Genomic DNA, 27,534 nt, shown 5'->3' on the forward strand with positions numbered 1-27,534 from the left:
CTTGCATGTCACTGTTGGTTCAGTGAGTAAGCACTCACTCAGTTGTGAGACGAATATATGCAGGGGCTTTGGCCATCAGATAGTTTAGTCTGGTCCTGGAGGCCGGTGCTAGCACTCTTATTAATGATGGATTTCTAACAGCGTGAGCTGTGCTTTATATATGTGTGGGCCTGATATGTTTCTGAAGAGCAGTGCTTAAAGAGAGAAGGGAAGAGAGACGAAAGAATGCCCCCAAGTGCTAATCAGTTTTTAATGGATTTTCTTATGCTGTTTCAAGGAGCTATTAGTCCGCCATCACACTGTACAACAGCTATATGTTTATAAATTATCCATGTGATGAAACCTAAATTGAGTGTTATTTTTTGCCACTCTCATAATAACAATCATATTTCTGATTGATGCAGTATCAGATTCCTGGCATTCGTTTTTGTAAATAATGCAATTTTACAGGAATACAAGTCTATTTCTCATGCTTGTTTTATATGCTATTGAAGTAGAAAAGTTTTAGAGACAAAGATGATGAAACTAGTGAGATGTAGAGTGGAGTGTAGTCTTATCGTTGCAGTAGCAGGTTGCTTTGGAAAAGAAGCAGAAGGGTGTTATGATTTGGGTGATCATTTTGGGTGATGTCCAGCTATGTTTTTTGGCAGATGAAAGCGCCATTTCCAAGCAGTGTTGGTGTGAGCACTTTCATTTTAGTTTCTCCGTCTCCAACCACCCACCTCTCTCTTCTGCTTTGTACATGCTTGGGCTTGCCCTTGAATGTGGAACCAAAACCAAACCATATTATCTTTATTGCAATCATTTTTGTGAAGTCCTTTCACATTGACCAAATAAGCAATGCTATTTTAGATTTGTGGTTACTTTTGGTTTCCCCTGGGTTAAAAAAAGAAAGAAGAAAGAGAGAGAGAAAAAAAAGATTGACAGAACGGGAAAGTTTCCTTATTGCAGAACGTGTGAAATGTGTGTTTTTTAAAGCCCACACAAGGCTCAAAAGGTGGTGTAGAGTTACCCTTCTCTTGCCCTCAGCCCTTTTCCCAGGTGCATTTCCCCTCCACGTACCAAAAGGGAAAAGAATAACCGTTTATGTGGAGTTCGCGCAGTCACATGCGTCAGGCATTACGTTATAGTTTTTTCCCTTTCCCCGCCATCTGGCTGTGGAGTCGGGTTTCAATACATCTGATTGAGCCAAGGCCATCGCTTCCAGGCCACTGCCCTCCACTGTGGGGCCCTCTGTTGTCGTTGGGCCATGTTAGCAGGGCTTCACACTGGCGTGGGTACGAATGTGGGCACATGATGTTGCACATGCCCAGAGAACATTCTAGTGTGTGTGTGTGGTCATGTGAGAGGGAAGTGTGTGTGTGTGTGTGTGTGTGTGGTGTGTGTGTGCGCGCGCGCTTGGGAGGTGAAGAGAAACTGAGTGTGGCCAGCGCTCATAAGTAACACTGAGCACCAAGCGTGGGAAAGTCCCCCATCCCCCAACACACACATATATACATACTCACTATTTTTGACTATGCACTGCTCTACAAATGCTTATGTGTTTTCTAATTAAATCACAGGGCTTATCTGCACTTGTAGAAATGACTTTCGGGGTGGGGGTGGATGCGCTGTTGGTGGGGGGGTTGGGGAGGTTGGCAAGGGAGTGGGAGGAGGGTATGGGAAGCACAGCTGCTTCATGAAATATTTGTGTGACGAAACAATCAGGCTGTAGTGTAAATATACACTGCGCGGCCTGTGCACTTATTCTCTCTCTCTCTCTCTCTCTCGTGTCAGTGTCCATGTTGGTGTGTTTCTCCCCTGTACATCATTAAGCTCGGTCACGTAATTGCAATCCAGTGCAGAAAAATTCACTGCTGCCGCCCCCACAACAGACCGCGGATCACTGGTATTATTTAAGCACTGCCTTGTGGCTTATAAAACAGTGCGACCAGCACAAATCCAGAGGCCCTGGCTTTGAACAGGCAGCTAACAAATGTTACGTGTTTAATGTCCACGGCAGCATTCTGGACCCTCAAAGGGAAGCTGTATGCTGATGACTGCAGATGTGTTTGACCTTTTCCAAAGCTCCCTCCTGCACCCCTGTGCTCTCTCTGAGAGTCTTAGTAACACATACACACACACACACACATGCACGCACACACATACACACACACAAACATACACAAACATGCACATGCTTTATTTCTCCCACACATGCAGCTCCTTCTTATAATCTTCAATAAGCTCTGTCAGCAAGCTGAGACATTTTACCATTTACATTCCCTTGTAAAAACCAAATGCAGACTTGTAGTATTTCATCTTTTTACTCTGTGCTTAATAATTGGTTGCAATTTGTTTTTCTCTTAATATTGATATGTGTGTCTGACCTGACGGGCAAGCTCCAGCTTCCAGTGCTGTTCAAAACCTTTGCGTAGAGATTCTAGGTGCGCGCAAAAACAAATTAAGACTCTTTTGTTGAATGCGTTTTTTTTTTCGGGCTCAATCTAAATGAGAACGCCCACACTTGAAGCATTGGGGCGCATCTATCAGGCAGTGATTACCTCCGTAGACACTAGACTGACCAATGCAGCTTGCAATCGTTTTGTCACTCACCTGACAGGGGCCACTGGGGGAGAGGGGAAGAGAGAGGGTGGATGTTTGAACTGAAGGCCCGAAAGGGTGCAGGAATTCGGCTGATTATATAACGGCGAGATGGACGTGTCTGGACGGGCAGATCCTCCTGACGCGGATTTGGCCCTTCGTAGGTGCCATGTTTGATCCATGGAAAGAATCCCAAATGACTTGTTTTGTTGGGAGGTCATTGAACTTTTCTGTCGACTTTCAGACAAAGCTATTCCCTATGATTTAGTGTGTGTGTGTGTGTGTGTGTGTGTGTGAGCACGCTATTTATTTGGTTAGAGTGCAGCTATGAAGGGGAAGGTGATCAGGGTGTTTTGTGGCATAACCTCAATTACAGTGCTGTGTGGACCTCAGTCATTTCCTGCTATTGTCATGTGGTCGGCCAGGGCTGAGCTGCAAATCATAGGGGTATCAAGCTCTAGCCGTGCGTCAGGCCTGAGTCACGGCGAAAGCACTTCCCCTTTTCAGGCAGAGTAGGACAGAGGGCAACAGTCATTTTAAAGGCTTCTGTCCTGCTGTTTGTTTTTAGAGATACAGAGGAGGAACGGACAAGAATGTTCTGGACTGTGTGATGCGTGGATGGGCGTTTGCTTCAGCGCTCCTCTGACGCTGAAGACGACGTTGACCACATGCAGGTCTCCATGCCTGTCAAGATGGGCACGATCAAAGAGCTTTAGGAGATTTTGCTGTTTGGCAAGATTTTAATTAAATGGGTGTTGTCCAAATTCAGGTTTTGGCATCGGCGTGCACTTAATAAGTATGGTGTTGTAGCAAAGCCCACACTAATATCCCTGATATTCCACTGGGTATATATGGCAAGCTCTCTCTGTGGCTTCAAATCAAATCGTGTGAGGCCGTTTGATCCTAACTCTGTTGCCGTTACAGATTTAATAGGTAACTTGTGATGCATTTATGAACAGAGCTTTTTCGTCCGTGTTCTACCTGACCTGCATTGTAACTCCCTTGCATCTTTTGCGCTCGTCTCTGTACTGTGAGCGGCCCCTCTTGTCGGCTGTTTGCAAGAGGTAGTGCACCCACTTAAGACGGGGCTCTGTGGATTTTAATGCCCCCCCCCCCCCCCCCTCCACACCCCGGTTTTCTTTCTTTGCTTTGGTTTAAGGCCTTGAATCCTAATTAGTGTCCCTCTTTTTTGCTAATTTACAACTTTTTCATGCCGGATTGTCTTTAAGGGCCGGTGTTAATTGTGGGGGGTATTGGTACGGGGTTTTGCGAAAGTGCTGTGCACTGCCTGTGGGTTGCTGGCGGGGTGAGCAGCAGCGCAAGCAATTAGGAAATTCCTCCATCCCATTCAGCCTGTCTGTGGCCGTGGCCCTCAGTAAGGGGGGGGTTGAGGGCAGCTGGGGGGCCGTGGGGTAGGGAACGGGGATGGGAAGAAAACCTTGTCAGGCCCCTTGAAGAAAAGCACTCTGGCGTTTGAGGAAGTTGAACTGCTCCTGACCTGCTGAACTCTCCTCCTGGCTTTCTCATGCTTGCAGGCAGACAGGCAGGCAGGCAGGCTTGCTGCTTGCTGTGTCTCCGCGTCTGTTTGAAAAGACGAGCGTTTCCGAGTGACACGGACCGGAACTCGGGCGCTGGATCGCCACCGTCCTCAGCAGCGAGAAAGATGATCGTGGATGGACCACATGAATATTTAAAAACGATAATGTCCAACAAATGACTTTCCTCAAATTCCTGGCACAGGCCCCTCTAGGCCATAGCTCTTTTGGGTATGCGTCCCGCCTAATTGAATCAAAGGAGCAGCTTAGTGTTTCTGTTAGACGCGCTGCCTGTGCTCTATCTATCTTTCTGTCTCTCTCTCGCTTTTTTAGTTTCAATCTATTTTCTCGCCGAGCACCAGGCACCGCCAACAGCAGCGGAGTGTCTGCTCGGAGGCTTTGTTTTATTTATTAGACAGGTGCTGCCATTTACATTGTGGCCGGTGGAGCGGGCAGCGCGGCGCGTGTGCCTCTGAGCGTACAACGCGCCCTAAAGCACTGCGCTAAAGGATCCCCGCCGTCAGAACCGCTCCGCCAGGAGCACTGGCACACAGGTAGTGAATTCAGCACGGTGCTCGCTGGAGGAAGCCCCTCGAAAAGAAGTAGGGCATCTGTGTGTGTGTGTGTTTGTGTGAAATAGAGAGAGAGAGTAGGGGAGGGGTTGATTTGGAAGTCCTCTGCTAGTGTTTCTGTATGGTCTGAAGCTGGGCGAACTTCACCTCTACTCATTTAATATTGCAGGACAGTGGAAGGTGAGGCCGGAGGGGTGGGGTGTTGTCTGTGATGTCTGTACAGAGTTGATGTGAGCGAGTGAGTTTAGCATAATGTAGGACAAGGGCGTGTTGAGCTCTACCAGTTAGGTGGTGATCACACAGGAAACGATAAGGGCATTCTCTGCCAGTGGCAGATGCCCCCATCTCACAATGTTCTTGAAAAGGAGACTGTAACTTTGTGGATCTGGCCCTTGAAACAGATCCACATGTAAAATGTAGCCAGTACCTCATCGGCCTGTACTGCACCCTTTCAAGTTTCATGATAATTGTATTTGTAGTTTTTTCCCCCATACAGACAAGCAAACAAAACCACACAAAAACATGAGCTCCTTGGCAGCAGTAACAACGGTTGCTATGGTAGAGCGAGAACCACAACGTTGATATCAGACTGCTAATAGTGTAGTTATTGACTGTAGTTATTGCTAATTCATACATTTCGGCCAAACAAACCACTTTGGACATCAGAGGAGTTGGGTTCTAAGATACCTGAAATGTTACCAGGGTTAGTGTTCCATTGCAACGGAAAACTGAACCAAGTTCAGCTTCAATCATCTTTGTTCTGTTACGGCACGATTGTAACACTAGCGTTATCCCCATTGCGCTGCCAAAACACAGCTGATGATTCAGAATTAGCGACTACTGCTTCTGCTGCTGCCACTGCTGCTGATCTGTATGGCCATTGCTTGAACCAGTGTTGTACCTTTTGGTTAATACCTTACCAGTGTTACTCTGATAACCTGAGATATGGGCCTGTATACTATGATTGAGCATTTTAAGGGGCACTCTGCTAAGAGTCAGTTATCAGAGCTTATAAAAGCCACTCCAACCTCTCTTAGATTAGGTTACCTGTTGTTTTTCAATCTAGTAATAATACATTTAGGAAATTGATTTTAAACGCCATTCAACAGTCGCCCCTTGAAGTGGTTCTTTTGTTGTCTTTATCTGTGGCTTCTCAGCCTCTACACCTTGGCTGGCCCATCCCCCACACCCTCTCTTGTACTGCCTTCTGGTTAATGTTTAGATGCAATGTAAAGGTTCGCGTCTGGTGACAAATAAATGATCTTGGGCAGCCGTGCCGTTGCTGGACCCCCTGGCCTGTGCTCTGCCGCTCCATGGCCTTCCTCCCTCCCCCAGGTTAATTGTATGCTGACCTCGGCCACAAAGGCCCCATGTTGCCGTTTATGCCTTGTTGTTCCTCCTCTGGTTGTCATGCTAATTCACTGTTTACACATGCAAAGAAAGGCCATTGTGCCACTGTTGAGGAAGTGTGAGTGTGTGTGTGTGTCTGTGAGTGAGTGAGTGCGTGCTTGTGTGTGTGTATTTGTGTGAGAAGAGCAGGAGGGAACGGGAGAGAGAAAGAGAGTGAACGAGGGTGAGCTGGAGGGAGGGAGGGAGAGAGAGAGAGAGAAAGTCAAGGAGTGTATCGAAATCCATCTTTGGTTTGTATAATGGGTGTGAGGGGTTCCGCCCACGCTGGCCGGCGAGAGGGAATATGTGGGAAAGGACCGAGACTCTCTGGGCCCAGCCGGGTTGGAGGCGGGGCCTCATCGCTGATGGACGCCGCCCATGTCCATGTGTCACGCATGACTGACTGGTGTGCTTTGCCCACACCGCAGGGTTTTTGATTCACTGATTCAAATGCGAAAGAACACTCTTCATAGTGTTGCCACGACTTGTCTTGTTTCTGATATTTTTCATTTTTTTAATAGAAGGGGCGAAAGAGCAAAAGAGTGCGCTTTTCTCACCATAAAAGCATGCACTTTCCAAGCCTAAGGCTTTTGTACCCTTCCTTTTTTGGCACCGGCCGTTTTAAAATGGTTCAGCAAATCTCTGTGGAGTAGTCCGGCTACCTCAAAAATTCGCATTTTTATCACGGGGTGCATGGGGGGGCATAATTGAGGTGAGAGAACTTAATACTGTGTAATGTAACAGCCCCCATCCTTTCTTTCTAGCCATGGACAGCAAGGTGGGGAGGGGGGAGGTGGCAGGTTTTTTATTTTTGAATGAGACATTCTGTGTACTGTTGTGGTACACGTGGTGGCTATTGTAATGATGGCTACCATAGCAATTTGGCTTTACTCGTAATTAGTCATGCCATTTGTTTACAAGCAAAAGCAATTTGGCATTTATGGTCTCAGTCTCTCTCTCTCTCTCTCTCTCTCTCTGTCCATGTGTCGTTGTTCTGTCTCTTTGCTCTTGGGCCTGATGTCTGATGCTGCCAGATAAACAACACACTGATCGTTAAGTCAAATGGCTCCACACAACCACAAACCTGTTTTTGACTATTGAGCAATGTTGATACAAGGGAAGACTGCAAAAGGCCCTGTTGCGTAATTGTCTTTGTGAGAAAGGCAGCATTGTATGTTATACTGTGTACACTAGAGCCTCTTGTCACTTTGTTGCATTCCATCTGCCATTCAGTGACTAAATGTAGCTCTCCTTCTCTCCGCCCTCAGGTGATGCCTTCCCAGGTGCCTCCAGTGGCTTCCTCAGCAGCTATGTGAGCGGTTCCAACCCTCACACCACCCCCAGTGGCCTCTCCTCCGAGCCCTCGTTCAGGCCCCCCAACCCCTCCGGCATTCCCATGGCCCAGCTGTGGGCGTCCCATGAAGGTAAGAGCCCCCACCCCCCCCCCCCCACACACCATATTTCTCTTGTTTTCTGTGCCCTCTTGGTTCACCATGTGCTTCTCAGATCCTCTTTCAATCCATCACATGCAGAAAGAAATGCAGTAGTAAGCCTCATTCACTGACACAATCAGTGAAAGTCCCAAAAAGTTTGATGACAGACAGAAGTTTCAGAATGGGTGAAACTTCTGTCTGAGGTAACATGCGGCTGTAGTTATCTTTAGTCATGCAAAATTTCTGGAAGAAAAATAGGACACTGCAATGTCCTTAAGGGGGGGATTGACGTTGGCCACGATCTGTCAGTGTGGAGCGGGGCCTCGGCTTGATGGAGGGGGGAGCTTGAATGTATTGAATTTAACCATCAGATTTGTTGATGCTTCAGTGGACTGAAGCAAAGACCAGATGCATGAATGCTGGAGCCGGGGAGTGGCCGTGGGATGCTGGAGTTGATTTGGGCAAAGAGGGAAACAAAACTGTGCAAGCTGACACGCTCTGTCAAAAAAAGTCAAGGGATTTCTGTCTCCTCTTTGTATGGGGGAGTTAATAGGAATCGACTTGGGAATTGGGGCAGTGTTGGAATATTGTGCAGGCAGATAAAAGCTGGGGTTTGTGTGCTCGATAAGTGAACTGACTCTAAGGGTCTAGCAATGTGTAATATCACTTCGTGTCCAACACTCCTTGATCATTCTCTCTCTCTTGCTCTCTCTCTCTCTCATTCCCCCTCTCCCTCCCTCCTGCTCTCCTTCCCTCTCTCTCCTGCTCTCCCTCCCTCTCTCATATCTCACACATACACACTACAAACACACACCTCCCTCTCTGCCATTTTGAAGTCAATAAGCTAAATTTGTATGAGCCTTCTGTCAGGGCTGTACAGAGAGCAATAAAAATGGTCAATTTTAGCCCAGCAATTTCATTGCCAGACAGACCACATCTGTCATACAGGCCATTTGTAATAAATTTCGCTCTTAAAAATGGCTTGTGTTCATTATTAGACTGAGAGTGCTGAAGTTGTAACTACATGTCGCAGTAGTGTTGAGATGGTGAAAGTAAAGGTTGGCAGGTATGTGTTTTTAAAGAAGATAAATAACTGCTAATATGGGTTGACTTACATTTGCACAAAATATGACAGAAGGTAAAATCTGACACCTATTAGAAGTCATACCCAGTGTTAGCCTTTAAGTGTACATTTGACTGGGACATTTTGGTCCATGTTTAATGCCACTATATTTTATTCGTTTTTTCTAATAGTTTGCACTTAGTGCAGTGCTTCTTTTTGATTTTGCAAAACGGTTTTCTGCAGTTATAAGATGCTGTTCGAAACGATGTGGTATCTTAAAAGCCATTATTTTTTTAATGGTTGTAACTCATTTTCTTCCATAGTGTACCAAATAGGGCAGTAAGGGGAGTACTCAAATGCTTTTAGCGAACGTGCTATAAACGTGTCATTTTGTGAAGCAAATTTTTAAAATGTTTTTAGTGTTCACCCTTCGGAGCAGCCAGCACTGAAGTGCAGTGTGTGATCGTTCTAACCAGAGCCTTAGAAATACTGCTTTTATGGTGGGGTTTTACAGCAAAAAAAGCCTGTAGGCCATAATGTCAAGGGAAGGAATTTATATGTTGGTGCTTCCTGCATGTCTTGCAATTACATAGTGTTGATAGACTATTTACATCTGCATCTCTCTTCCAATGCTACAGCGTTGTGGCTTAGACCATGCATTGCATGCATTTGCATTGGGCCAAATTTCCTTGCTAGCTTCCAGGCGGATAACTCATTCTGATAACAGGGGAAATGTAGAATTAGAACACAGGGATTCCACTAAACCTTGCTTTAATGAAAACTATTTGTGACTACATGCATTCTCTACTCACTTATTATTTAAACTCAAAGGCAAAGTGAAACTATCATCACCGTAGTCTCATAGGCAAAATAGCTCTATACTATTATTTACTTTCACTATTGATTGACAAGGGGATACAAGTGAAAATATTGCCTAAAAATAGCAACTCTTACCCCAATGATGTTTATTTGAATGACAGAAGGATATTTATCCTGCAAATAAGTTGTCTGGGACTGCTTGCTAAGGGATGCTTACATCTTGTGACCGTGTGTCTTCAGCTGTGCTTTACAAGCACCTTTTGCTATAGACCAGGTTTTTCTTGGTCAGTGGTGTAATGATTTTTAGAGGGTGTAACAGCGATACTAGTCTCTAATATTGAACGAGAAGCCAGTTTGGGTTTTTTCTGTTTTTGTTTTTTTCATTTCCAAATGTAATCTTTGTATGTGTTCAAACTCTGAATAATGCCCCGAGTCATGAAGGAGGGCACTGCCATTTTGAGCCGCCTCTGATTCCGAGCGCAACAAAACGGGTTTGTGCGCAAGATAGCAAGAGAACCGCGAGGGGGGGGTGGGGGGGGAAAGAAAAGAGCCCAAGAAAAGAGGAAAAGGAGCAGAGGAGCCACGGCAGGGCTGTGGGTGGATTATTAACTAGGCTTTCTGAAGGGCCTTGTACCCACGGCGCTTTGTTTGGCGTCCCCGCAGAGGGAAAGTGCCGATGAATTGTGTCTAAAGCCTTGGCACGGCTCACGCGGCGTCTGTGTCGCTCTGCCTACATAGAAATGTGATGAATGGCTGACATTGAAGTGTACTCTGTCTCTCCGCGGCCTGCGAAAATATTTGAACATGCGTGTTTATTCTAAAGGGTGCACCTGCCCCCTATTAACTACAGGGAACGAGAAGTGGCAGCTGTGGAATTCTGCTATTTTTGCAAGAGAAGGGAGAAACAATTCTTGTGTGTCCTTCGTTGCATACCCTTGTGTGTTGTGTGTTGTTTTTTGTGGGGTTTTTTTCCTTCTTTTTTTTATAACACCGCCCGTCTCTGCTGCGTAAGGAGATTGTCAAGTACGGTGGAAATAAAAGAGGATGCAGCCTCGAAAGATTTATCTTTTGAAAGTTTAATTAATAAACATGAATTGTTACCCCCAGCGCATGATTGAGTTTGTCGGCGCCTCAGTCCCTCTCTCTTGTGGAGCGCCTCTGTGTGCACGATAACCCCAGAAGATGCATTTGACTTTTAAAAAGAGGCAATCTCCACGAGTGTGTTGATAATGCTTTGCTCCGCAAAACAGGCACATGCTAGTCCGATCACAGATCAAGCGGACCAAGGCTAGTGTCTCAGCACTTCAGTCTTGAACGGTGCAGTCTGACTCCGTGCTCCATGATATCTTATTGGTCTCTTTGATCTTTCACACTCGACACCAGTGCCAAACATTTTTGAAGCAGTCACATACAGATTATTTTTGCACTCGGTGTGTGACTCTTTTATGGTTCCAATGATTTTATATCACAACCACAGTGTTGGTTTTTCCCCTCTTCAGTTAGTCAGCTTACACTCCGAGCCAGTCGTTGGCTATTAAATGACTGTAAGCAGATCTACTAATGGCCCTAAGTGTTCACCTTTGGACTGTGCCGTCAGCCAATGGCATAGGCCCTGCGGGCTTGTGTCCCCGGCCTGTGATTGATTGATTGGCCAGTGCCGGTGCCTGCCGCCCGCTCCTGTCACGCATTGGCCCCCAGTGAAAGGCTAGCACTCTGGCTGGACTGGCCTGATGGATGTGTTGGTTCAGATAGACCCTGTTGATACTGAAGTGGATGCGTGGCTCTGGTTTCAGGCACTGGCTGTGAATGAAAGGGTGTGTGTGAGTGTGTGCATGAGTGTGTTAGTGGTAAGATTTGGTTGATTTAGACTTGGTGTGTGTGTGTGTGTGTGTGTGTGTGTGGAAATGGACTTGGATAGTGTGTGTTTGTGTGTGTGGAAAAAAGCCTCAGTTAGTGTGTGTGTGTGTGTGTGTGTGTGTGTGTGTGTGTGTGTGTGTGTGTGTGTGTGTGTGTGTGTGTGTGTGTGAGAGAGAGAGAGAGAGGAGCGCGAGACAAAAGGCTTTGGTTTCCAGGTTGAATGGAGACGAGAGGCATGTGTTGTGTTGTGTGGGACGTGGCCTTTCTCCCCGTGTGTGTGTGTGTGTGTGCGCGCAGAGCCCATCTCAGTACTGCTGCTGTAGAGTGAAGGTGAGGTCTGACTGATGAAGTGTGACGTGTCAAAGTTCATCCCCGGCCCTCTCTGCCCACCCCCTCAGCTATCCTCCCTCCACACGACCCCTCGACCTTTATCATGTCGTGAGCATGCACCTCTGAATCCCTACCCCCCTCTGCCCCCCCCACCCTGCCCCCCCACCCTGCCTTGCCCTGCCCTGCCCACCCCTCAGCTGCGGAGCTCATTCCATCCCTCTGTCAGTTTTCCTTCCCTTTTTTTCCCTCCACTTTTTTTTTTTTTGGTGCAAAGTGGAGTTTTTAGAGGAGCCTTCGAGGTCCTCGGTAATATCCAGGCAGGGGATGGTGTGTTGAATTCCCAGATACAGGGCCCTCCCCTATTGAATGCTAATGGTGTCTCTCTTTCTCTCTTCTTTTTTCCTGGATTGTTCCACTTTGAGCAAAAAATTCTACACTACCATGCCCCACTTAAGCGTAACCTTCTTCCGTCCTCGGTAATAGATCCCTTGAGAAACGGCCAAGTTAAATCATTCTTATGCTTGAAGAGACGCTGTATGTCTGCCCTTCTTTTCACAATCACACCGGGTTTAAGCCCCTTAATCTGTTCTCTGGATTATGTTCTTTTTCCCCTCCTTCCACTATTCAGCCCGGAGGTTTTCTTATCAGTCTGGGTGGACTCTGACACTCTCTCGCGCTGTATGGATGCGTAAAGCCGCGTAGTCAGAAACTAAGGCCAGTTATTCCTCAGAGAAAAGTGAGTATGTGGCTGGTATTTACATCAGAACAAGCAAGTCTATGGAGATGATGACGCTAAAGCAAAGGCACAGTCCACAGACCACTGCAATTGCCTTTGACACTCTCGCCTATGTTTGTCCCCCCTAAAAGAAGCTGAAATGGACGGCATCTTTGTACCCTCTCCATAAACACGGGCAGGATGTCCTCAGTTCTCTGTCGGAATGGTGTCAGAATGCCATCAAGCGCGTAGTGCGATCGTATCGCCTTAGATGTTCTATATTAAGGCCGCTCCAATGAACCACCGGCGTTTGCTCCGGGCGTCTATTAGTGGCTCGACCAGAACTTGCTTAGCAACTGGTGTACCTTTCCCCAACCGTATCTTTTATCAGCAGAGTACTATATTTCAAAAAAAGCCCACGGTGACAGTTGACGTAACTATCTGGGTGGAAGGTTATACGCCGAAAATGGCTACTTTGCGAGACCGCGTGTTGGCAACAGCGGCTGTTGCTTTCCCTGGTTTGTAGATTTTCCCGGCAGCTAGCGTAAATGATCGTGCCAAAGCCCATGTGTGGGCAAAGCCACTATGGCCCATGTTTCTGTTACTGCAACACCGCCAAGGCTTGTATTTTCATCAGTGCGGGGGGGGGGGGGGGGTCACTGACATAGCCTCTTGCGCTGTGAGAATAGCATGGCAAAGTAATGTGACGGTGCTGCTCTTGATGCACTTTGTCTGCTTTTAGTAGAGGCCAAGGTCTCTCTTCTCTCGCTCTGACTGGATCTGTAAGTATGAGGAACGCTCCCTTGGAGATGGAATGAGCAAAGTCTCCCTCTTTTTTTTTTTTTGTCTGCCCAGTCTCCCTGCTCCCGAAAGCGCCTGAGGGCAAATCCCTTTTCAGTGCTCATGCGGCGGCAGTCATTAAGATCATGTGACCCTTGACCTTTGACCTTTGATACCCCGCAGCACCTTGGCTGTATTATCTTTCTAAACACCGGTGTGCTTCTCTTTCATTGACAGCCCCGTGACTCCAGCTCTAATCTATATTGGCTGATGCGACTCCCATTTTAATTGCCTGTGCTGTCAGAAGCTAATCTCTCATGTTGTTTTGAGGCGCTCTCTCTCTCTATGCACTCAAATAAGCAGATCGCCTTCAGCGCGGTATTATTTCCTTATAAAGAAAAAGATTAAAGATGACTGTTCAATTGCATCTTAAAATATTCATGTAGAAAATGTTATCCATGGAATTTTACTATGGTGTTTTTTCCCCCCCACTTGTATGCTGTTTGTAGATGTGAATTATTTATTTGCTACAAGCAGTAAAATACAGTGGGTTGCAAATGGAGTGGGTTGCTTGGAATTCATCACCATTTTCACATTTAGAAAAGATATTTAAGCATATTTGCCCAATCAGCGTTCAATTTTTTTTTGGATATTCAACCCATAGTGATTTTGAGTTCAATAATTCACATGTGCTCCCCCAAAGGTTTCACAAAGGGTACCCCTTATTTGATCATAGATGTAATAATTATGTGCTACCAGTTGATATTTAAAAAAAATATTCAATGTCCAATTGAGCAACACTGGGCCCACTCAAAGAAAAGTTGAAGTAGCATTACAACACCCGGATGCTTTATAGAAAAGGTTGACCCCCAAACCAAAGAGGAAGATCTTAACGAAGGAGACAAGCTTCCACAGTCCAGCCATTACCCTGCATTATTAAGCAGTCTCTTAATATGTTTTATTTCTAATGTCAACAGACGAGCAACTTAGTTAGCATCTAGAAATGTGCTAAAAGATAAAAGGTTTACCATGAAAACACTGACTGAGCAAATAATAATGCCTAGATATCTTTTTAAAAAAACAAGAAAAGCGTGATGATTTGGGGGGTTGAATTCTTTTGCAAGGCACTCAAATTAACCTCTGTCCTGGCCTGATCTGGCTATGGCGGGGGTTGAATGGAAGCCATAAGGAGCGGCACAGCACTTGAGCCCATTATCATGGCAGTCAGAGGGATGCGATGGCTGTTTGACCTTTCCCATTTATTATGCCCTCAGCCCCAGGGCTGAATTGGCTCTCGGACTCCGGGCTCATTAAATGCGTTTTGTAAGCCTGCTACGGTCCTTCATCCAAACAAACAAAGGCAGCCACGCACACCTGTCCCTATTGATGATGGTGTGTTGTTGTTGCAGTGTGTGTTGTGTTGTTTTTTTTGTTTTTGTTTGTGTGCTGCCGAAATACTCCTGTGTCTCTTTAAAAGGGGAGGATTCACTAGCTGGAGTCGTGACCATCATCTTGTGACCTTTTCGCTAAAACCGCTAAACTCGTCTGACACGCCTGCGAGTGTTCTGAATAATTGCATGCTTGGAATGGCGGTGGCTTTGAAAACAAACATTTCATTTGTCAGTCGTCGCCTCGCTCGGAGGCCAGAGTCACGGGGGGTTCAGCCATCGCCTCAGGCCTGAGTGACTGCTCCCCCTGTTCCTCTCCCCTCCCCTCCGCCAAAGTTTCTCAATCCATACGCCAACAGGTCAGGCCGGCTCTCTCTCTTCCCTTTCGGCCCTTAACTCGCTCCCTGGCCTTTTTTCCCCCCTTCTTTCTTTCCTTTCTTTTCTTTTCTATTCCTGTCTTGCTCTCTGTGTGCTGTTTCTGTTTATCGCTCTCTCTCCCTCATCCATTTCCCTCCAGCGTGCCACCATAAGAACAGTCATAGCTACACCCCACCCCACCCCACCCCCTGGGTGCACAGACTCTGCTTCAGCTGGATGGCTGCTGAACCTTCTACCCAATTAGAGCCTGGAGGTTATGTCAGGGGAAGGCATGGGTCACCTGCATGGTGGCAGATTCCACTGAAACATACACCCATAAGAAAGAGAGGAAGGAACGAAGGGAAGAGGATGTCAATTATTTCCATGTTTGGGGGACGGAGAATAAGAAATGTTGAAGTTAAAGTGAAGGTTGAAGTTGACTGATATTTTAGACGCGCTTATGTAAAGTGGCACAGATTTCACAACGGCGTGTTAGGGAATCGAACTCCGACCGAGCGCTAGTCGGGCAGTGACGTTACCGCCGCCCCACCACAGCCGCAGCTCTAAGTGCCTCCGTTGATTTGTGGTACTCGTTAAAATGAATATTTAGGAGGAATGTTTCTGACGGAGCGAGTGCGAGCATGCATGTGCGCTTGAGCTGGCTGTGTTTCCGTCCTTGGTGAAATCTTTGATAAAATTCATGACTTTGTGTATGTTAGCTGGTCACCAGGGAGTGTCCACCCTGTCATGTGAGAGAAAAATATATCCCCCCTTCCTGAGTTGCTACTCCATAATTCAGTTTTATGATTCCAGCAGCACACCACGCAGTCTGCTGGCCCAAAGGCGATTCGTGAACTGATACCAGATTACATTTTTTGAAGTCTGTTGTTTTGATGTATGCGAGTGTTTTGTTAAAAAAAACGGAAAAAAAAAACAGCTGACCAAAGTGAAGAGCAGAAATAAATCTGTATAAAAATCACAGTTCAACATGGAGTTGAAGAGCACAATGTTGTGACAGGACAAAAACAAAAAAATCAAAATGGCTGACAAAGTGCTGTGTTCTACCCCTCAGGTTACTCACATCTGCCTGGCAGTTTGTACTCCAGCCCCTACATTCCCGTTGGCCATATGGAACACCCACAGCTGGGCCAGCATGCACTCTTCGACTCACAAAAAGGTTTGCCATCTTTTTCCCTCCAAAGCATTCATGTGCACCGTGATTTCCATCAAGGGTCAGGCGCTCTATTGATTATAACTGAAGGCTTGATCTGCCAGTCTACGCAGGTAGCACCCACACCAATATGTAACGCTAAGCTTTTGTTTATACTGAGTGCTTAGAGACAAAACCACCACTTTGTGTTTAACAGTCCATGTGAAGAGCATGTGTAGGCAGTTGTCTTGGGTTTTTTGTGTGTGTGTGTGTGGGAGTTTTTTTCTTTTCTTTTTTGTTTGATAAATGAAGTATTTCTAGTCGGTTTTATTTCTCTGTTAGCTGATTACCTCCTGGATTACCTCCTACACAGTAGACAGACACAGTTGACTTCAGGTCATTGTTATTGTTCCCTCTGTACAGACTAACAGCAATGACAACATCTAGCTTTTCAGTCAACAATTGATTTTCTTTTTTGCTTATTTACTGGCCAAGTCCACAACATCAATGTCAGATCTGTGGAAAATGTTGGAAATTTGTCTAAGTTTTGCCTTCCAAGATGCTGCAAATTGACTTGAGCTGTTGCCCAATGACTTGGCTTTGATGGTGCCGTCTTGTTCTCTTGCAGAAGGCTTCTACCTGCCCAGTCCTGTGGGGCAGCAGTCTTTGCACTCCCAGTCCAGCCTCTCCCGCAGCCCTGGTGCCCACATGTCCAGCTCCCTGTCCAGGGAGAAGGAGCCTCTGCCTGCCCACAAAAGCCTGAGGGAGCCTGTGAGGGAGCGGGACATGGGGAAGGAAAAGGCCTTCAAGATCGAGTTGGGAACGCCGCTGCACCGGCGGGAACGGGAGCGAGAGCGGGAGCGAGATCGAGAGCGCGACCGGTCCAGGGAGGAGCAGCGTCCGCACAGCGTCGTGGACCTGACGCAAGACGTCAAGACCGAGGACGAGCGGGAGCGGCAGCCCCTCTCCGGGTCGGAGCGTCTGGGAAAGGGCGGCGCGGAGCACGCGTGGCCGGCCTTCCACCAGCACCCGTTCGGGCCGAACGCGCCCGACGCCAAGCCCAAGCACCCGCTGCAGACGTCGTCGCTCAGCAACTGCAGGAGCGGGGGCGGGCAGGGCGGTTCCTCGGCCAGGTGCTCCAGCGGAGAACCCGACCGCGACCGGGGCCCCCGCGACGACGAGAACGCTCGGCCCAGCGTCGGCGGCGGGCACCACCACCACCACCACCACCTCGGCGGCCACGTGGAGCGGCAGAAGCGCTGCGACTCGGTGTCGGGCGCTCCCGCAGGTCCCCTGCACATGTCGTACGCCGTGCCCCCCTCCCTGCAGAGCCCGCTGCCCCACCTGCCTCCCCGGCTGGTGTCTTCTGGCACCTACCCTCCCCCTCACCACATGCCGCCCGGCCTGTACCCCTTCTACTCGGCCGCCAAGGAGCCAGGAAAGGAACACCGAGTGATCGCTCCCACGTATGTGCCTTCTGTCGAGGTTTACGACGAGAGGAAAGGACCCATCCAGATTGCCTCGCAAGCTCGAGACAATAAAAATGACAAAAGCAGGGAGCGGGAGCGGGAGCGGGAGCGGGAGAGGGAGAGAGAACGAGATAGAGAAAAAGACAGAGAAAGAGAGCGGGAGAGAGACCGGGAAAGAGAACGCGATAGAGAACGGGAGAGGGACAGGGAAGCCTACAGATCAGTGCCGCTGGTTGACAGGACTCACATCGACCACGGGCGGCCCTTGGTTCGAAACGAGTCCCCCCCTCACCCAGACTACAAAAGAGACCTCTTGAGGGAGGAAGGCTCTGTCATAAGGTCAAACGGTTTAGCCATAAAACGGCCCCCTCCCTCCGACATGTGCACGAGCAAATCCAGGCACAGCCCCGACGCCCGGGACTACCCCGGCGGCCCGCCCAGACACCCCATCAGAATGGGCCTGGAGGCAGAAAACCGTAGCCAGGAGCGAGAACGAGAACGAGAACGAGAACGGGAGCGTGAGCGAGAACGGGAACGGGAGCGGACAGGCCGACCTGCGCACCCCTTCGCGGGGATGGACCCGGCTGCACTGCACACAGACCCGCATCCCCTGAAGGGCTTTGCGAGCGCCGAGCCCAAATGGAAGCCTTTTGACATGGGCAACTACGCCACCAGCCACATGGCTGCGCTGGCCGCCCACCACGGACACGTGGGCCGCGGAGGGGACGAGGACGGGGGCAAGCGAATGTACCTCGACCCCTCCGGCCTCCACCACAGGCCCGCCGGCAGCGGGGGCAGCCCCGAGGGCCTCCAGCCGGACCCTCACCCCGCGGGCGAGGTGTCGGCCATGCAGAGCCTCATCAAGTACAGCGGAAACTTCTCCGGCGAACCCGGCGCCAGGCACCCGTCCTCCTCCTCCTCCTCGTCCTCCTCCTCTGCCTCCTCCGGCGGGGGCAGGAGCCCGTTCGGCGGGCTCGGGAGCATGAAGCTAGAGGCCGGCCACGGTCACGGCCAAGGGCACAGCCACGGTCACGGCCCGGGACCCGGCGCCGTGTCCAAGGTGCAGCACCTTCCCCCGCAGCAGCCCGGCAAGCAGCTGAAGAGGGACCCGGAGAGACCCGACAGCGCCAAGTCCTTCGGCAGAGACGCGGGCGGAGGCATCGGCGGCATGGGCAGCGCTCAGGGGGAGGTGGAGGTGCGCCATCCGCCCGTGGGCATCGCCGTGGCCGTGGCGCGCCAGCGAGACAACAGCAGCAAACCCAGCTCAGGACCAGGGGACCGCGAGAGGACCATCCCTGGAGGAGGCATCAAAAGTAAGATTGCTTTACTCGCTTTACACATCTTCAATTCAAGTCAGTCTGGATTTGTGTATTATTTCAACCGCAGACTTCTCACTAGGAACAAAAACAATTCTCAGTATAGAGTTCTCTTCATAGCTTAACAATTCACCTGTTTGAGTATGCTTTTCAAAGGCTGCCTGTCTAGGTTTCAGTTTAAATAATGAAGTCTCTTTTGACCTTTTTTCCTTTGATTGTATTGCGGAGAGAAACCCCAAGCCTCAGGGCCTCCCCTCCTGTTTACTACCAAGCCATTTCAGGGACCTTATGTAAAAGAGATGGCTGAGGTCTTGTCAGTGTGCTTTTCCTACAGTAGGGCCTGCCAGTGTAGGGAGGTGTGTGTGTGTGTGTGTGTGTGTGTGTGTGTGTGTGTGTGTGTGTGTGTGTGTGTGTGTGTGTGTGTGTGTGTGTGTGTGTGTGTGTGTGTGTGTGTGTGTGTGTGTGTGTGTGTGTGTGTGTGTGTGTGTGTGTGTGTGTGTGTGTGTGTGTGTGTGTGTGTGTGTGTGTGTGTGTGTGTGTGTGTGTGTGTGTGTGTGTGTGTGTGTGTGTGTGTACTAAGCCTTTTCTCTGACTAAGACGCTGCCTGCCTGCCTGCATTATAAATGTCATTTACAGAGCAGAACTAAAAGCTCCAAACAAGAGCTGAATTCTAATAGGACTTTAGGTTTGTTGCTAAGCAATAGAATCAGCCTTGACTGAGCGAGGGGCGAGGCATTAATTTATTTCCTTCTGTGTGCGCAGGGATTGTAGTAATAACACCAGCCCCCCTTTTGAACCGCGGGCACGTTCTGAAATCATAAATGTGTCCAAAGAGGGAGGAAAGAAATGGAGAGCGGTGCCTTTTTTTGTGGGCTGTTCTTATCATGTTTGTTTTGGGTGTTCTCCTTTTACGCCCCTCCCTCTCCCTCTCCTCCTCCGCCGATGGCTGACGGATAGCGTTTTGCGGGACTAGATTTCAGTAACCTTGGAAACGAGCGGGGGGGGGGGGGGGGGGGGGGGAACCTCTCGGCTCGGGAGCATGACCGCGATCGGTGTGCTTCTCGCGTGGCCCTCTGAGGTTTGCCAGGAGCGCATTCCTCCTCCAGCCCCTCGGCCTGCTGTCAGTACTGAAGGGTTCAATACACTCGTAAAAATGACTGAGGGGACCGGGGTGCATCTCTCCAGCCACCGGGAGCCTGCGCCCACGGTGACATTTATTCCGGGCTATTTTGAAATGCTGGCATGGAAACACCCCCCCTCCTGGCTTTAAGCAGAATATTGACCATTGTTGTACAAAGTCGCATCATTTTTTATTTTTTATTTTTTCACGGATAGTATCGACAACTGCTGCTGGATGTACATTTGATTTTAAAGTGGATTAGAGTCCGCTATAGTGTTGTTATTGCAGGCTGCTGTTTGAGTCGTATTTTACTAGACTTTCCTTAGCACTGACCGTAGCCCTCCAGCAACGAAACCGTACAGTCAATTTGATGTGCCTGTCATCGGCTTTTGTTGAGGGGTGGTAATGTCCATGTTGTGTTAACTCATCCCACTTGACTTGTGCAAACTGAATCAGCCCATTGACTGATAAGCTCGGTCACTAAGAGCTGTGGCTATCTTTAGACTCGTCCATGCCCACGGAGAAATGCTAACACATTCTGACACCCAGGCACAGTCCAGACCCCTTTTGAAGTGAGCACAGAAGGAACACCAGAGATGGAATAACACGCTACAGTGGCCTGCTATGTGTTAGATAATTCTGGAACACATAGGTGCCCGCTGTAATATACGCATGGTTATCGTGTTGTCTGAGGTTATGGAGCTTAAAATGCAGGTTGAGTCTGCCGAAACAACATTCCTTTGAATTGCTCTCCCAAATGAATTTGATTTATGGGTCTGCGAATTCCAGACTTCACAATTGAGGCTTCATGCAAACCACCTGTGCCTTTCCAACATGCCCCCCTCCACCCCCACCGGCCCCCATCTGAAACCTGACCCCTCACCTTTTTTATCTGTGCTCCCTCACAGACTCAGGTCACGCCGAGGACGATCGAGGAGATGAGCGCACACGTCACCGTGACGACCGGCTCCTCACTGGCCGCCTCGAGCGAGACCAGGAGAAGGTTTTGAGGTGAGACATTGAACATGCCCAGTCAACATCTAGTAATCAACAAGCACAGTAATATATCAACTGCAATAACATTCCAAATGGGCAACAGATGCTGTCCTTGTTTTTAGTTCATTTTATTATCGTAACATTACCTGTACTTATTCTTCATTCTTATATTTTTATCCCAAATGCACCTTCAGTTGTAGCAAACCAAGTTTCATTGTATTGTCTCTGTACAATGACCGTATATATCTATTCTCAATCTATCTATTTGTGTGTCTAACAGCATATGCTCAGTAAATGACCCTGTAAAACCTGAATTCTACTGCTCAGTTGCTGAATATTTGTTACTTTTTGGCATTGCAACCATGAACATGTTGCTAGATGAAGGCCATAAGATGTAACTAATACAGCATAATGTATTCTGCGTTTTTGTATTCATTAATGTTATCTAGCACTGGAAGCCTTTGAAGTCTTCTGTGTCTGCTGTTGCATTTTGGATTTTTTTGTCTTGTGCTGGGTGAAAAATCGGGTGAAATGGAACCGAAGGTCTAAGCCCAATCTTCTCACAGAGACATGGGGAGGAGCAGCAGCCCCACGCAGCTCTGTGGCTAAGATTGATTTCTCTCCCCCCGTAGTTATGTGGAAACTGGCGATAAGAGCCGTTAAAGGATAGGATGTTTGTCCTTTGAAGGTTACTCATTAAAGTAACTCCCAGTTCTCGTAAGCTACCAGCGCCGGCGCTCTGAAAGAGGATCCAAACGAGATGTACATGGTGCCATGTGAGGCCTGTATCCGAGCGGCAGCGGCGGCAGCGCTTGCCAAAAACGGAGATTATTTTTGCCCTGAAATGAATTTGACTATGTCGTCTTGCCTTCAGAGGTAGCCAAGAATAAAAAAAATGGTGGAGAGCGCGCGTAATTAATTGCACCTCGTTATGAAAATGTTTTTTAGTTTACTGCCGAAGGCTGCGAGCACTTCCGCTCCGCTTCGGAAAAGCAGCTCGATTCCTTCTGATGGCTCCTCATTGGCTTAACAGGGCATGTTTTTATTGGTCTCCCTCGCAGCGTGGGTTTCTTTAAGGAGCAGATGGATTTATGGGTACTTTCCCCGTGCTCATGGGAGTCTATTTTCAAAGTGTTGCACTCATTTAGAGTGGCAGAAAAAGCCTTGCCTTCCCCACTGTGGAAATTGCTGCTTATAAAAGAGACTGGCTCTCCCAGCAGGGGATCGGCCTCCAGTTTTTTCGCTCCCACTGCATAACCCTGGATGGATGAATGGCCGGGTGAACGGGAGTTAGTGCCCCATGTCTTGGTAATGCCTTTATATGCCACAGTCGCTTAAAAAGCAATGCTGCTACAGCAAGGGTCCAGATGCTAGTTGTTCTAAAAAAAATGTAAAAAAAAGATTCAAATATGAAATAAAGTACCAGGGTGACCGTTAATGAAGGACCTGCATAATTAGCAGTGGTCAGCTGGCAAAAGGGAGCATGAGATTTTTTTCACATCGCTTGAGTAGCAATTACACAGACAGCTACACAGCACTGCGAACTTTGGCCTTGTTCCCAGGCCGAAGCATGCTTACATTGTGCAAAAAAAATCTATTTACTTTTAGTTTTTCAGACTTTGAATCCTGGACTGTGGTGTCTGTGTCTAATTTGTCCTGGAAAAAGAGGGAACAAATGACAGAAAGCCTCATTATTCTGTGTAACTGCTTTTTAAATTGCGTCTCTCTGTCTCTCTCTGTCTCTCTCTCTCCCTCTCTCTCTCTCCCTCTCTCCCTCTCTCCCTCTCTCTCTCTCTCTCTCTCTCTCTGTCTCTCTCTCTCTCGGTTCTCCATTGGCAGGGAGAGTAAGGAGCTGGCTGAGTACACTCAGATGCACCCCCCAATGGTGTCAGCCAGTGGACTCAACCCTAACCTGGTGGTGACCGGTGGGCCGGCCCTGGCTGGACCGGGGCGTTGGCCCGGCGACCCGGCCTCCCACCTGGCCTCGCACCCCTGGCTCCCGCGCTCCGGCACGCCCTCCGTCTGGCTGCAGGGGTCACCCTACGGTAAGACCACGGACACTTCTCACAGCGCCCGCCCGCTCAGTCGTGATTGAAAAAGTTTGAGTGTTTCTGTACTGGGACACTCCAAGGTTGTTTTTGTTTCCCAAATAATGCTGTGGTGTTTTTGCAGTCTGATTGTTTGTTTGTTTGTTTGTTTGTTTGTTTTTGTTTGGCTTGGTTTGGTTTTCCTTCTGCCTCACTGTTTTTACTGTGCTGTAATCGGCCTCTCCCTGAGATTGGGATCGGCGCTGCGACGGTTCTGCCGTGTTTGCAGTGTCACGCGGCTGCTTCATTTCCTCTGATTCGTCTCTGTGGGCCTGTCTGGTGTGTTTCTGCCAGTTTTGTTCCAACTCGGCTTCTAAGAATGTCCTGACTGTCTGCCCCAGACAGAAAAAAAAAAGAAAAAAAACAGTCATGGTCTGTACATGTTCCTCATCCAAAAATAACAGCGCAAACCAACACGCTCCCATTGCGATTCCCTGACACTGAGATTGCAGTCTAGACAGCACTCCCAAAACAAGAATGCCCCTAGCCTAGCACAAGTTCAAAAGGGCTTCCTTTCTTGGCACTGATGAAGAAAAAGCTGTTCAACTTAAGTACAGAGTTGGCATTACGGCGTTACAAAGGGAGCTACGAGCGGTTGCCAAAACCGCTTCAGTCGCAGTGCAAATGGACCATCAACTCCCAGCTTTGCGTAGGAGGCCCTGTGCCGGTCATCTAACAGTAGTTTTCCGTTTTCTGTTTGTTTGATCCACGCAGGCCTGCCACCCCCCTCCCTGCACCAGGGCCTGTCCCCTGGCTACCCTCCTGCCATGCAGGGCTCCATCCCAGCACCGTACCAGTTTGCCCGCGATCCCCAGTCCGGCCAGCTGATTGTCATTCCTGCGGAGCATCTCTCCCATTATGGTAGGTTCCCCACAGGCCTTCAGAGAGACGTCCGTGACATGTCTATTTTGCGCTAACAGTGTGTGGGTTAGGGCTGGAAATGGAATGTTATGTTATCTTGGGGTTTTATATACATTTGTATATCTGAGTCTCTGATGAATGTCTTGTCAAAATATGTATACTCTCTTTAGCCTCCATATATGGATGAGTATTTGCGTTCTTCACATCCATATATGCTACTCATAACTTGCACTACCTCTGTTCTTTCTGTATATTGGCTTTTCTGATATAGACAAATATGGGCCTGTGTAGTTGTCCTGCCCATGTATAACTTGTTTTGTATGTCTTGTCCAGTATGTCTTGTACATATGGTTCTACCATTGTGTGGACATTCCATACAATTATGTGTGAAAATGCAAATACTTGAGAAGCATTCTTTTCCATACTGTGGAACATGCAAATAATGGACATTATGTAAGACCTACTACACCCGTGCATTATAACTCCCCACCATACTGAGCATACCTGAGCCTCACCTCCTCCTCCTCCTGTTGTCCCCCCCCCCCAGCTGCGGCGGAGTTGATGGAGCGGGCGCCCCCTCTGTGGCCCGCGCTGTACCCCCCGGCGGGCAGCTCCCTGCAGCACGCGCACCAGCTCCAGCTGCTCTCCCACCAGCAGCTCGTGCGCCAGCAGGAGCTCTACATGATCCAGCAGCAGGCCGCGCAGGTCATGGAGATGCAGAGGAACGCACAGTTCGTGGTGAGCACTCGCACCGCACCGCACCGCACCGCGCATCTTTTATTTAGCGCTTATTTCGTGTTTTTCTTTTTTTTTTTGCTCGACTACTTGACTGAGTTCTAATTACGGTTATGTACAGTAGCTACTTGTCAAATATTTGCCACTATACACACACACGCTATCAGACTGGAGTTTTTTTGGTGTATGTGCAGTCATTAAATATTTGGCAGCTCCCTGTATATATTCAAAACACTGTGCATACAGGCTCTTTTGCATGTATACAAATAAATGCTCTCACTAGCACACAACAGTCGAAATCAACAGACAAACACACCATTTCTGCAGAGTTTGCAGAGTTTCGCTCCTGTCACTTTGCACAAACATGCATATTGCAAACATGAGCGTTTGCCAACTACTGTACATCGAAATGAAGAGAGGAAGAGGGAAGAATGCAAAGCTTGCGTTCATGCTGAGTCTGGATGGCTCAGTCCTCCACACACAGACACGCACACACACTCACACTCGCACACACTCATACTACTTTCCATACCCTGTGCCAGACTTCTGCTAAAATGCTCTCTGTAGGGGGTTCATAGAGATGTTGAAGGTGGCACCCTGCTGCTAACTGTGTCTTTGATGGGCTTTTGCCATTTGGAGTGAATATCGGCAGCTTGTGTGTGAGAAGCAGTCGGGACTAACCGTGCGTTTTTGTTGTTATATGCCTTTTTTGTTGTTGCCGTCGCCTAACTCTGTGTGTGAATAATGGCACCTGCTAGTTCCTCGACTGGCTTCTGTTCGAGGCCCATCTCCAGGGGGTGTCTGTGCTTGTGCTGCCTCTCTCAGCATGCGCGTCCTCCTGACCACCGCTTTCTCCCCGCTCACAGGAGAGACTAAAGGCCAGTGAACAAAGGGCCGACATGGAGGACAAAGTGGACAAGCGGGGCGGTGAGGGGACCCACAAAACGGGCCTCTCGGCCGTCTCGGCCCCGCCGCTGCACCCCCGCAAGCCGCCGCACCACCACCACCACCACCACCGCTCGCCGACGCCGTCCACCTCGTCCTACAGCAAGGCGCTCACGCCGCTGCCCATCGCCCCGCTGCCGTCCCCATCCGTCACGGCGCTCAAGTCCGAGGAGCAGCAGCAGCAGCACCTCAAGGCCGAGAAGCCCTTCCCGCCGCAGTCCTACTCGCACCCGTCCACCCCGGCCCCGCACCCCCCCAGCCCGGCCTCGGCCTCCCCGCCGCCCCCCTCGCCCATCCGGCCCAAAGAGGAGTCGCTGGAGGTGGCTGAGAAGGAAGGCCTGGAGCTGCAGAAGCAGGCCTCAGCCCCCTTTCAGTCCATGTATCCAGGTAAGTCTCACACTCACTCACTCCCTCACTCACTCATACTTTGTCTCTGTCTCTGTCTCTCCTCTCCTCTCCTCTCCTCTCCTCTCTCTCTCATTCCTGTGCTAGGCGGCATTTATAATTAAGGCTGTGTATGTATGTATGTATAGAATTTACAGTATGTATGTTGTATATGAATGTGTATATCACAACCTTACCACCTTGTACTAAAGGTGGTAAGAGCCTCTATGTTAATTATCCTATAGGTGGTTGTTAAGTCTGTAAATGTCTTATGGACCCCAGAAGGAGTAGCTAATGCTTTGCAGTTTGTGCCAGTTCATGAGGATTCTCATAACATCATAGGCCCACAAGATTGGAAAGTGGATGTTGGGAGCTAAACCAGCTGCTTGTGTGTGTGTGTGTGTGTGTGTGTATTCATTGGGCTTAGGAGAAGAGAAGTCTTTAATCTCTCCATCAGAACATTGTTGTTGCTATTGTGAAATTACAGGCGTTTTCTGAAGTGTAATCAGTCTGTTATTAATAGTCGATAGTGTAATGTAAATATGCTGACGACCTGGTCATGTTTTGTAGTCACTGGCTTTCCCAAAAGTTATTCCAGCAACAGAGTTGTTGCACTAGAATTATTATTATTATTATGCATCAAAGTCCATGATTGATGCATATGTTTTGCATGCATGTAGCTTTTTAATTAACGGTGCGATGAATCTGCATATAGCCTGTAATTAAAACTACAGAGCACATCAAAAGCCGTCATTGTTGCCGCCCCGGCTATTGATCTTCCGGTAACAAATTTGAAGAGCATGTTGGGCAGGGGCCTAGGGATCTGTGCAGGACAGCAGGCGCGAAGGCTTAGATGCCCATTCTTCATGTCAAAGCGTGCTGGGCTGGGCTGTGCTGCCTTAATGAGGAGGCTGCAAATAGTCCCACACATCTGGGATTACCAGCTGCCACTTTGCTTGCTTGCGATAGAGACTTCTTACCAAAGCAGCAGTTTTTGCCACCGGTCCCCTGACAGTTCTCTCTCGCTCGCTTTCTTTTCTCTCTCTCTCTTTCTCTCTCTCTCTCTTTCTCTCTCTCTCGCTCTCTTGTCTCTCTCTCTCTCTCTCTCTCTCTATCTCTCTCTCTGAGTGATTTGTGAATGGTAAAAAATGTATAAATGATACTGTGTCCGAATGGAGATGAATAACTTTATATCTGTGATCTTGTTTATGTTGCTTCTCGTAGTGTGTGTGTGTGAGTTGTTTGGAAGGACTCTTGAGTGAAAGTGCATGAAAGTGAAAAGTGTGTGTGTGTGTGTTTTCTTGGGCATTTGGGATGCCATCACTGAGGCCACTTGGCTCATGAAACTTTCATAAAGCCTCAGTCCTGAAGTGCACATGGGCAATTAATCACTTTGTCACTCTGTCACAGGGAACTAAGCTCTCTGCTGCCTGCCGCTCTACATAAGCACTCCCAGCCCCTCAGTCTCTCTCTGTCTCTGTCTCTGTCTCTGTCTCTCTCTCTCTCTGTCTCTCTCTCTCTGTCTGTCTCTCTCTCTCTCTCTCTGTCTGTCTCTCTCTCTCTCTCTCTCTCTCTCTCTCTCTCTCTCTCTCTCTCTCTGTCTCTCTTGTGTGTGTCAGTGCCCATGTTGGTGTGTGTCTCCCCTGTACA

The 27,534-nt window shown here is 48.6% G+C and overlaps 1 protein-coding gene across 6 annotated transcripts in view; it reads left to right on the forward strand.

The window, feature by feature from the left end:
* Nucleotides 1-27,534, forward strand: part of tnrc18 (trinucleotide repeat containing 18) — a 73,610-nt gene that overhangs the window by 11,903 nt on the left and 34,173 nt on the right. For all 6 annotated transcript variants that reach the window (XM_062531366.1, XM_062531368.1, XM_062531370.1 and 3 more), the window contains exons 3-10: nt 7,348-7,503; nt 15,894-15,998; nt 16,600-18,753; nt 20,785-20,887; nt 22,712-22,917; nt 23,674-23,820; nt 24,368-24,558; nt 25,422-25,887. In XM_062531366.1, coding sequence (XP_062387350.1) covers nt 7,348-7,503; nt 15,894-15,998; nt 16,600-18,753; nt 20,785-20,887; nt 22,712-22,917; nt 23,674-23,820; nt 24,368-24,558; nt 25,422-25,887 — 3,528 coding nt within the window. The remainder of the gene's footprint in view (nt 1-7,347; nt 7,504-15,893; nt 15,999-16,599; nt 18,754-20,784; nt 20,888-22,711; nt 22,918-23,673; nt 23,821-24,367; nt 24,559-25,421; nt 25,888-27,534) is intronic.

The sequence above is a fragment of the Sardina pilchardus genome, chromosome 3, assembly GCF_963854185.1.
Source record: "Sardina pilchardus chromosome 3, fSarPil1.1, whole genome shotgun sequence".
Taxonomy (NCBI): Eukaryota; Metazoa; Chordata; class Actinopteri; order Clupeiformes; family Clupeidae; genus Sardina; species Sardina pilchardus.